This window comes from Macrosteles quadrilineatus, unplaced genomic scaffold, assembly GCF_028750875.1.
Source record: "Macrosteles quadrilineatus isolate MER2022 unplaced genomic scaffold, UCM_ALF_1.0 Scaffold_3__2_contigs__length_128488019, whole genome shotgun sequence".
NCBI lineage: Eukaryota > Metazoa > Arthropoda > Insecta > Hemiptera > Cicadellidae > Macrosteles > Macrosteles quadrilineatus.
Window position 1 is genome coordinate 21,602,326 of NW_026542596.1, and position 12,560 is coordinate 21,614,885.

At 37.4% G+C, this 12,560-nt stretch overlaps 1 protein-coding gene across 1 annotated transcript in view; it reads left to right on the plus strand.

Annotated features, from left to right (window-relative positions):
- Positions 1-2,219: 2,219 nt before the first annotated feature.
- The window catches only part of LOC128990545 (ubiquitin-conjugating enzyme E2 J1-like), a 31,189-nt gene continuing 20,848 nt past the window's right edge, over positions 2,220-12,560 (plus strand). The window contains exons 1-2 of the mRNA XM_054412954.1: positions 2,220-2,431; positions 6,121-6,326. Coding sequence (XP_054268929.1) covers positions 2,395-2,431; positions 6,121-6,326 — 243 coding nt within the window. The 5' untranslated portion in view covers positions 2,220-2,394. The remainder of the gene's footprint in view (positions 2,432-6,120; positions 6,327-12,560) is intronic.

The window sequence follows — 12,560 nt, forward strand, 5'->3', positions numbered from 1 at the left end:
GAGGTGTTACTCGTCTTGATTTGATATTTTCATCTGTATCATACTGTACTCTGTTGAGCAGGATCTTGACACTCTAATCCCCCAGGATGAAGCACACTATCCTACACTATGCATGGCTATATATATATCCAAGACCATGCCTCATCTACTGGTATCCAGCTCGTCACAGACACTAAACGTTGCGACTATTTTTATGGTATACGATTGGCTTTCTAATCTGGACATCCCGAGATGCAGGCTAGTTAAAACTTCAAAGCACTTCCCGGATTTGGCGTTGAAGATGTTCAACAGGCTTCCAACTAAAGTTAGGCTGCTTGAGGGCGCTTTGAGCGTGTCTTGGTGCGGTGGCTAAAGGACATGGCTTTCTACTCAATTGATGAGTTTTTTGCCGATTCGGATTCACTAACCTCCCTGCTCGCCATTTGTGCTCTGTAAATATATTAATGTTAAATGTTTTCATATTCAATGTTATGTATGAAGTGTTGTTTTAATTTTTATTGACATGAACAATCCAGTTCTCTCTGGCAAAAGTGTAAAAGCTCTCATATCCTACGACTTATAGAGTGTGCTGAAGTGGATATTCAAGTTTTTTGTTCTGATCTTGCTAGTGCTGTATCTACATGTGGTCCCTTGATGAAGCTTGGCAGATCTCCGTTTCCTCGATGGTGCTCGGCGGACTTGAAGCGCCTAACTATTTTAAAGAAAAATCCATCAAATGTACAAGATTACATCCAGCCAATCTCACCTAAGGAATTTCAATTTAATTCGTGCCCAATGTTCCAGTATGGTCGAATGGATACTTCAATTAGAAACAACCCTAAATGTTTCTGGAATTTGGTCAATGAGCAGAGGAATACTTCGTCTAGTCCTAAATTCAATCCTTGTAAATGATTCTGTTGTTGTGGAGCCTGTAAAAATCTCACACGCCTTTGCTGACTACTTTTCGTCGATTTTTACTGAGTCATATAAGATCCTCCAAACCTTGAATTCACTAATTTCAAGACAATATCATCACGGCGCATCTCTGCCGAAGCAATTGAAGATAAATTCTCAAAGCTGGATCCTAACAAAGGGGCTAGTCCGGACAGTATTCCCCCATCAAGACTGAAGTCTTGCAGCACTATTATTTCTCCTCATATCGATATCTTCTTCAACATTTTCTTTTCTAATGGAATATTTCCTCAATCCTTAAAATCTGGCTTTATTGAGTCTTTTTTCAAATCTGGCAACCATTCAAAACCAGAAAATTACCGGCCGGTCATTATTTGAAATGCTGTAGCTAAGGGGTTTCAGAGCTTAGTATTTGATGGCCTCGATTTTGAATTTAAGCCCCTGATCTCGCCTCGTCAACATGGCTTCCGCACTGGAAGATCTACAACTATCAATTTGGTCTTTTTCCAAAACTATATTACTTCAACCTTCTCAAGAGGCAACTGTTTGGCCAAAAATCTGGTTTCAGCAATGTGTCAGCACAGCTCACAGGAACACCCACTTTATACGATTTGTATGACTTGAATATAGTGTTCAGCTCCGTACAGTCAATTTTGTTTATTCCTTTAACTCCAAGGAAACTCTCCAGGATGTCGTTTGTGGTACTCGGAGAGTTTAATTCTAGACACAAAGAGTTGACTTTGTTTACAAACTGTTTTCAGGCCATAATTTCTTTCGCAAACGCCAATTATGGGGTTTACTCTTGTTTGCTAGCTTCGTCAGATAACGTTAGTTTGAGTCATCAACACGTGAATTACGTACAACTGGTTTTGGTTTTAAACACACAGATAGAATAGGTTTTTGCCGGAGTATCATACTTAGACACTTTGTTATCTGCTGGGGACGATCGCAGATCTTAACAGATTTTTCACCATGACAGTTTGATTCTTTCTTTTGTTCCATTTCCCTCCCTTGTTTTGCCTGGCCTGGAGGTGACTGTTCCTGTTCCGTGGCCCACCATGTTAAACAGCACGTATATTATAATCAATACTTAGAATGAATAAGTAGGATCAAAGATTACATATGCTACGCAAAGTTTTGATCTTTGGTAGGATTAACCATTTACATCGAATAGCGGTATCTTTAATCAATGGTATATTTAACTTTTAAGTGCATGCTGCAATCAATTGCAGTCTAGCTAGAGAAACATTGAAAAAACTTAACTTGATATTTTGTTTTGTATGACAGCTGGAGCTTAAAGGCTGAGTCAGTGAAAGGAAAGAGTAAAATTAAAATAAATATTAAAATGTCAAATCAAATCGCTTGTTAGTCATTGAATGATTTCGATTTGAATGTAACTTAGGCCTAAATATTTGTCTTACCTTTGTAGGCTGATTCGAAAATTTAAGAATAACTGAAGGCAGTGTACTCATTGGCTGATCATATTGAAATTAGGGTATTAAAATGGACTTTGAAGGGAAATACAACACAAAAAGCCCTGGTAAGTTAAGTTATAAACTTAATTTCTGTAAAAAATGATTGCAAGGCCTAATTTCAGAGTAAAACATAGTCTATGAGCCTAGAGCTGTTCTGCAGGCTTTGTCTCTTTTAATGATCAAGGGATGAAGGGTGAGAAAATAATAGTGGTCTATAGAAGGAGGGGTGTATGTGAAAAAAGTCAATATTTACTAAATAGGCAATTTTTACTGCCGGCTGCACTTTACTTGACGTCCTACACTCATTCGATTGTTTTTTCGATTCGATATTTTCATTCGATATATCGTTTGGTTAGTTAGGTTAGGTTAACCTTACCTAACTAACCAAACGATATATCGCAATGAAGCAATCGATTAATCGATATATCGATCAATATTTTCATTCGAATGAGTGTAGGACGTCAAGTAAAGTGCAGCCTTTACTGCCTACTAGGCCAAACATATTATTTAATAGCAGAAATATAATTTAATAAGCCTAACATTAAGTTATTGGTGGAGTGAAACCTGATAAATGAAACGTAGGGTTCAACTCAAGAAAATTTTCAGCGTTCAAAAAACAAGTTGCCTTATCAATTCAAACTAACTTAAACTTAGTCCTTCCTATAGGCTATAGTGCACACATTTTTGATATTGTCATTTCATTGTGTTTCACCCACTATTTCAATTGTGCAAAAACAGTCTGGAAGTTGCATAAATTAATGAGTCGGTTCATTATAACCTAACCTTTACCTTCCTAATCTAACCTCACTTCAAAACACTTAATACAGTCACAAATCCGCATGAAACCCGACCTACCTACCTTCCTCACATGCCTAAATAAGAACTGATTAGGCCTATTTGGTTTCAAAACAAATTGATTTAATTCCACATTAAATCGAGTATGAACAGCTGTTTGCTTTCCTCCTCACTCAGTCCACAGTCCACATACGGATCCGTCCAGACCACGCCATATTACCATCAGTATAGCTCAAAGAACCTTAGATTCGTAATTTTAACCTTCGTTTTACGGCCACTTATGAATCCCTCCGACAATAACTTATTGCATTTTTAGATTCAGCGTGAAAAATACTGTAAGTACACATCTAAAAATTACATGATATCGCATTGTAGATATATCAAATATTTGCCAAAATGTGGTTCGGATTCCACTATGAGTGTGATCCCTTAGTTGCCATTAGCTGTATGGGCTCTTAATTAACAGCTAGTCCTATGTCTAAGGAATATGTCAGCCTTAGTCACTAACAACAGAGAATATTTTAAATGATTTCCACTGGGTGAAAGTGGCGCCGGACTTACCGGGGGGTCTGAAATAAAAAAGGATGGTCTGAGGGTTTCCCCCCCCCCAAATTTTTGCATTGATTAAAGTGAAAATCACACATTTCTATGTATCTTTTATGAATTATTCAATTATATCTTATCTAACAGGGGCAGGTCGAGACCTTAAACCACTTCATCCTAAATCGAATTATTGCGCACCCCCAGACAATTGCTTTCTTGTTGACCTACAAGTTAAGGCGCCCAATGAATGCCTGTAGCTTCCCAATTAGTTCATCCTCAGGAAGGTACCTCTAGCCATATTTCCAAGAGTTATCAATCTAGCGTCAGAGAGCTCGTTACAATCAAAGAGTAAGTGATCAGCTGTCTCTTCTGACTTATCACAGTACCTACAGATCGGTTCGCCATCATATTAGCCCATCCGTTGTAAATGTTTCCTGAATCTTCCATGACCAGTTATCAGTTCAACAGTTAATTTAATTCTATGTCTGTCTAGTCTCAAGAGGTCAGAGGCGACCTTTTTAGAAGGTCAATTATATTTGCTTATAAATGGTCCATATAAACTCACTTAAATATGTGTTCTAGACGTTGTAATAAGGCCAAGGCTGCCTTCACAACCTCTTGGGCCAAAATCAAAGCTCAATACTCTAGAATATTTACATAATGCTATTTTTTTTAAAATTCCGATAGGCTACATCTAAAATGTGAATCACTAAAAAAATATTCCGGCACCACCCATAGTCACTGGGCGACAAAATCTCAGCACTGTGTCAGCACAAGTGTCGCCCAGTTAACATGTTATTTTATGCCCTGACTAACAAGACTACAAGATCGCGCCACTCATCCCACACTCATCTCCATTCATACTTGGCTGAAAATACCTACCGGTACCACCTTTGTATGGTCGCCATTTCAAAGAAAAGTATTAAAGTACGGGTATGCCAAAAAATTAATAATATAGTATAGCCTACTTAACTTAAGCACATAGGCCTAAAACACACTTGTATAAAGAAACACAACAAAAATACTCTTGTCAGAATGAGAATATAGTCGATAATCACAAGCCTCTTATTGATGGCCACACCATGTTTGTGGAGAACATGCAATTTAAAAACTTTTTTATTCCTGACTTTTTGTCCTTAAACCCACTCGTTTAGGAGTTACCTACACAGCCTATTAAAAAATGACTTCCGGTGTACATTTAACATCATGTGGCATCTAAAGGAGTAAGTTTAGAGCAAAAATGTGAATAGTAGGCCTAAATAAGTCTTGAAATTGCATCTAAATTCCAAAAAGACCATAAAACACAGTTTTCCACTTTTCAAGTTTGCTGCCATTTTGGAAAATGGCCGCAATTTTTGAAATAAAAGAATAAATATTTTTTATGAGCTATCATGCAAGGGATGGTGTTTTTGGCCTCTGGGTACCTCATAACAAAAAAGAGAATTGGTGCCGGGTCCAGGTCTTACCATGAGACCTACGGTAATACTAGCTTATTCCCTATATGGGAATTTTGCTAAAAATATCTCCTAGGGTTTTTTTGAGTTATTAATTATAAAAAAAATACAAAATGGCGGATTATGGCTAAACTAAGCCGAAATCGAAAAAAAGTTATTCAACATTTTCGACTTAGGTACTTTAGCATGTAGAATCTGAATCTGCATAGCCCGCTACGCTTTACTGAAACACCATGGATATATATAAATTTGAACGAATTGTGTTTTTGGTCTTATGGGGACATCAAAAAAAGTAAATTGGTCCTGGGCCTAGGTCTTACCATGACCTACGGTACGGTACCTATGGCTACAGTAATAGTAATAGCTACTTCCTTATAGGGAAATTTGCTAAAAGAAAATGTCTGCAAAAATGGCAATTTGGCTTGGCCACTATGGTAACTACCTGAGGCCACTCGACTCGGAGGGTTAAAACACAGTAGGATTTTGTTAGTAGCCCCATGGACTCGATTTGTTGGACGCATCAAATCTACATACAATTTTTAGGACTAGTTTTTGTAGAATTTTGCTTAAATTTCTTGCTTTGAAACAGGTTATTTTTAATTTTCACCCAATGTTGTTTTTGTTTTAAATAATATTCATTGTTCATTTGCATTTTTTTTACGGTAATCGTTCATTGGAAAATTTTGTTGATGACCAGGTGCCTCACCACTGTAAATATTGTAGATTATGATACTATACCTAGTGTAGGAATACAATGGGTCTGCAAGTTTGCTGTGACTAGGGTGTTAAGTTTCAATAGTCGTCTTAAATGATTTAAATACTAATAGGCCTACTATATTCTGGTAAATGTATTGATTTTGATAATACTGTAGTAATTAAATCCTGGCAAACGCATTAGGCCTACAATTAGAGTTTAATTCCTTTAAAAAAATTCGTGCTAATACCTAAATATGTGATTTTAGCTGTTAAAAGACTTATGCGAGAAGCATTTGAACTGAAGGATCCCACTGAAGAATACTGCGCACACCCAGTAGATGATAACTTGTTTGAGTGGCACTTCACAGTTCAGGGACCTTCAGGAACTGAGTTTGAAGGTGGCTTGTATCATGGAAGGATACTTCTTCCAACTGAATATCCTATGAAACCTCCAAACATCATCCTGCTTACGGTACTCTCTACTACGGTACTCTTAGTTTTACTGTTAGAAGTTGAACTAGGTTGAGTTTACAAAGGTCAATGGCTGAAGACAACACTGAGTATGTAGGGCCTAATATATACTCAACGTTAAGTTACCGTACCAAATTACTTTTAGCGAATTTCCCATATAGGGACCTAGGCCTAGGGAGTAGACCTAGACCCGGGACCAGTGGCGGCGATAGCGAGCCCGCAGGGCCCGCGGTGCAGGGGGGCCCATGAGCTAGGGGAGCCCGTGAGCCTTGACCGGGATTTTCGGTAAATTTTACCGGGACACGGGCCCGCAATTGTGTGACAGGCTCAGCCACACGGGTCCCCTATCACTATCAGAGAATTACCATATGATTTTTTATAACGAAAATTTGTTCAAACCAGCAAGAGCACTAGGACAAGTAGTTTACAACAGCTAAACTGACACTATTACTTGACCAATCAATATAAATTCTCTACCAACCTATAAAAGAATTATCAACAGCCATGCACGTTGCATCGACTATCCTCGTGGACTGTGTGAAGGCGCTATAATAGGGCCGTATTTATAATATGCCTCCAGCCTAGAATCCTCCTAGCCCCCGGCGGGTCACACCAGAGAGGGCCCTCTATGCTGATTCAACTAAATGAACTTGAAATTTGTTTACGATCAAATTCGCAAATTATCCTAGGTGGCTAGGGCTCCAGCGGCACCAGCTAATAATTCCATTCTCTCATTGATGCTTGTTAGAAGTACTATGTATACTATCAACTGCCTGCCATTTGAGGATGAAATCATATGTTATTAATTGTTATGATCTATTTACTTTTTTGTTTACTTTTTATCAGTTTTGTTCTCAACCATGTTAATAAACCATCAATTGTTTTTCATCTCTTTTATTTTGTAAAAACTAATCACTCATACTATCTATCATTAACATTATTGGTCCTAAATCGAGCCGGAACAGCAACATATCAAAACACTTGTATCTATATCACTGAAATTTTATTCATCAAAATTTATTTTATGTCTACCAAAATTTGAAAATTCATTATCATTATGGCATCACTGGAATCAAAAATAAAACTCCAAAAATCAAGATTACAACACCTGGAAAATGCTTCAGCCTTTTTCAAAAACAAAGATACATCTACTATAACTAAGGCTCAAGGTCAAGACAAACAAGACTTGAAGTTTTGGAAGCAGACTGGAAAAAGTTTGACAAAGATCACGAAAGGATCTGTGAGTCAAAGACCGAATTGCTAGAAAATCTCGACTATCTAAATGAAGACCACTACAGCCGCGGAAAAGAAGCTTACGTCATCAACAAATCGGAAATGCTGGACCTCCTTGACTTAGTCTCAACGTCATCTCTCCAAAATGCAAGTATTACAGAAAGTAGTAAATCCAACTCTATTCTCAGACCAAAATTGCCTCAAATATCTTTGCCACAGTTTGCAGGAGATTATCAATCCTGGAAACCGTTTAGCGATCTTTTCGATTCTTTAGTAATTTCTAATCCTGATTTAACTGATGTAACAAGATTACATTACCTCAAAAATAGCTTGGTAGGCGAGGCTGCTCAGTTGATATCTAGTTTTCAAATCACTGAGGAAAACTTTATTCCAGCTTGGGAAAAACTAGTAGCTAGATTTGAAAACAAATGGGTCTTGATTAAAAAACATCTAGATGACATTTTCAATATCCAACCTTTAAAACAAAAATCTGCCAAAGGTCTTAATCATCTGATCTCAACTGTAAATGAGAGTTTGGGCTCACTTAAATCTCTTGGCTCGCCGACCGATCAATGGGATCACATCTTAGTATATCTGACTGTTCATCGTCTAGATCCTGATACACACGAGGCATGGGAGCTTCACCAAGGCGTATCGACAGAACCATCATCGCTGCAAGACCTACAGACCTTCATCGAGGGACGTGTACGGGCTTTGGAAAACATCGAAGCCAGGGAAGTGTCTCACTCGAATGGAATGGTGAATCAATCAAAACATCAAGGTAAACCTCAGCACAATCCTAAGATAAATGCAGCTTTGGTAGCAGAATCTAAAGAAAAAGGTATGTGTAAACTTTGTAGTCATGCTCATTACATAGTATATTGCAAAGAGTTTCTCGCTAAAACACCTGTTCAACGTAAGGACTTCTTATCAAGTAAAAGGTTATGTTTCAACTGTCTTGGTCCTCACTTGCTCAAAGAATGCCGATCTCAAAAATCATGTGTGAAATGTGGTAATCGCCACCATACATTGATTCATGACGCTGTCAGTAAACCTTTTGATACATCTAGTCAAATCAAATCCACTTATCAAACACCAAATCCACTAAATACGGAAAGAAAATCATCAAACACACCACAAGTTTCCTCAAATCACTCTCTTCCCACTGTAAATCGACACACAGTTCTTTTAGCTACTGCTCAAGTTAGAGTAATCAGCCCGAAAGGTAACAACATTGTATGTAGAGCTCTAATAGACCAAGGCTCCGAAATTTCCTTTATCAGCGAGCATCTAGTGCAGACTCTTCATATTGAACGCTCCTCATCATCACTCTCTCTTATCGGTATCGGAGGAAATCAATCATCAACTACTCGTGGATTAGTGTCCATTAACATTGGGAGTACATCTAACGACAAAGTCATCTGTCCGTTAACAGCACATATTCTGCCAAAACTCACGGCTAACTTACCTACTATGACACCAGGTAAATCTAACTGGCATCATATCAAGGAGCTTCAACTAGCTGATCAAGATTTCATGACCCCTGGATCTGTAGATTTGATACTTGGAGCTGATGTTTATGGAAGTATCATTCTTCCTGGACTTATCAAGGGTCCGCCTCTATCTCCTATCGCTCAATCAACCATCTTTGGTTGGGTGTTATCTGGGCCGTGTGGACTTTTCATCAATGACAATAAATCATCAATGTATCATTGCCTACTGGAGAACAAAGTAGATGATTTACTTCAGAAGTTTTGGGAACAGGAGGATTTTGCTAAAGATCCAGTTCAGGTTTTATCTCCTGAAAATCAAACGTGTGAAGAACACTTTCAATCAACGCACTCTAGGACTGAAACTGGAAGGTATGTTGTTAAACTTCCTCTAAAAGAGTCTGCTGAAAATCTAGGGAATTCTCGAACATCTGCTCTCAATGTATTGAACTCAATGAAAAAACGTTTTGTTACTGATCCTAACTATCACAAACTGTATTCTAACTTCATCTCAGAATATGAATCACTTGATCATATGTCAAAAGTAGGAAGTGATTCTGTAGTAAATACTCCAACATTTTACTTACCTCATCATGGCGTCCTTCGGGATACCAGTTCAACCACAAAACTAAGGGTGGTTTTCAATGGATCACAGCGTTCTTCTACGGGTAAATCTCTAAACGATATCCTTCATACTGGGGAAAAGTTGCAAACTAATTTATCTGATGTCTTAATTTGGTTCAGACAATTCAAGTACGTCTTCTCTGGAGACATTGAAAAAATGTATCGGCAGATTATGGTTCATCCAGATGACTGGGACTTACAAAGAATCTTATGGTACGACAATGAACAACTTTGTACATATCAGTTGAAAACCGTAACTTATGGTTTATCATGTGCTCCCTTTCTAGCATTGAGAACAATGAATCAACTTGTAATCGACCATGGGAATCAATATCCTTTAGGGGCATCTGTTCTTTCAAAAGGAAGATATGTTGATGACATATTTGGGGGTGCTGACACTATTGACGAATGTCAAGAGGTCATAACACAAGTCGATAAACTTTGCATGGAAGGATGTTTTCCATTACAAAAGTGGATAAGCAACAACCTTTCAACACTAACTTCAATATCTCCCGAACGGTATGTAAAAGAAGCTTCAATTTCAATCAAAGAATCAACAGCTGTAAGAACCCTAGGATTAACTTGGAAACCAGCAAGTGACGATTTTCAGTTCCAGATTGATTTCCAAACTCCAGTTCCGATAACTAAGCGAAGTGTTCTATCTCATATTGCAAAACTATTTGATCCCTTAGGATTTATCGCTCCTGTAATAATTCAAGCTAAAATATTTTTGCAGCAACTATGGTTGATTAAGTTAAACTGGGATGATTTTCTTCCTCCCTACCTGTTGGCACACTGGCAAAATCTTGAAGCTCAACTAAAAGACTTGTCTATTATATCAATTCCAAGATTTTTAGGTCTCACCAAATCATCTTCCTGCTGTGTGGAACTTCACGGGTTTTCAGATGCATCGCAGTCTGCAATGGCTGCTGTTGTGTATATTAAAGTAAGGTCTGAGTCAGGTATTTTTGTAAACATTGTTTGTGCTAAAACCAGAGTTGCATCTCTTAAGAAAATGAGTATCCCCAGACTAGAGCTTACAGCAGCATTAATGTTGGTGCGTCTTGCAAAATATGTTAGAGAAATTCTAGATATCAAATCTGCTCCATTGTGGTTGTGGACAGATTCTCGTGTAACTCTTACTTGGATTCAGAACCACCCATCCAAGTGGAAAGACTTTGTTTGTAATCGAGTTAGCATTATACAGGAAACAGAGCCATTAGCTCGTTGGAGGTATGTTCCTGGCAAAGAGAATCCAGCCGATTGCGCTTCACGTGGGTTATCTCCTAAAGCTCTCGTGGACCACAAGTTGTGGTGGTCAGGACCCTCGTGGCTCGCGGAAGATTCTGTAAATTGGCCCATGAGTTCCGACGAACTTGCAGAGGAAGCCACTCTGAGCAGCGCAGTCAGAAATCAACATATTTATCTAGTGATGTGGGCCGGGTAAATACCCAGTGGGTAGGTAAATATAAATTGGGTATTTACCCGGGAATTTACCCCAGGCCCGGGTAAATACCCAAAAAGTGGGTATTTATAATTTTTATTAAAGTTAGAGAAGATTGAGATGTTTTTTTGCAACTATCACCCTGTAAGGATAGTAAAATGATGATAAAATGTGTTAAACAAAATTTCATATGGTCACTACTAGCATTTTACTTCTGGGTACAATCGCCATAAATACCCAGGTCTGAGCATTAAGCATAATCGGCATAAATACCCTGGTCGCATGGTTGCACTGGTCCTGACTACTTATGATTTTTTAATTTCTATGATGGATAGATGAATTTATTTTATTGAAAGTGAAAAAAAATAATTTGCGAAGTAATAATTATTATTTATAAATACATGAAAATTTAACCAAGTAGTGGCCTAGGCGTGTAAACAACTTAAGAAAATACTTAAAATTCAATCTGTAGGATGGCAGGATTTAATAATATTTTTGTTCTAGATCTTTTGTTGATATCAATGGTATCAAAATAAAAAAAAACTAATTTCATAAACTTGTGATAGGTACAAAACATTTAAATCTATAGCACAATAAATCTTTCAAAACTATATTAAGTTAGACCAAAAACAGGAGATAAATTTTTTTAGTAGGTTTATCCAAATATTCCAAATATATTATTTTTTCCAACCAAGCGGTAACACAGAAAATTGTAATTACTTTTAGTATTCCGCCATTCTGCCTTAGGTCTGTCTAGCCTTCCAAGCCATTTATACGATCAATTTTTTTAACTATCATAATTTAATAACAGTAGAAGTAGGTGAAGTTCACTATTTCTCTGATGAGGTGTTGCCTTGATAAAAAACAAAACCCCATTCTTATTTAAAAACTTTGTTTTATTTTTTTTAAAGTGCTAAATTATTAAATAAAAGGTACTAGTAAAGCTTCAAGTTACTGTAAAAGGTGTGACTATCCTAATTTTTCATGTAATGATAACAATAACATATTTAGGGGTGAATATAAATTAATTTCAATCGATTTCATAAATACCCAAAATACCCGGGTATTTATGGATTTTGGGTATTTACCCGGGTAAATACCCAGGGTATTTACCCTGAGTTTTAAATACCCGGGTATTTTACATCACTATATTTATCCCAATCTAAATCAGAACCTGACTTACTTTCTCGCTACTCTGATCTCAATAAGCTACTTCGGATCACAGCATGGTGTCGAAGATTTATCAATCGTCTCAAGAAAATTAACAGTATAGAACACACTCCCTATCTGACACCCAAAGAATTAAATGATTCTTTACTACTTTGGACAGGTATTGTTCAGCTAGAAGCCTTCAATGAAGATCTAAAACAACTCACTAATCAGAAACCAATCAATAAGTTGAGTAAACTCCGCAATTTCACTCCGTTTCTTGATCAAAATAAAC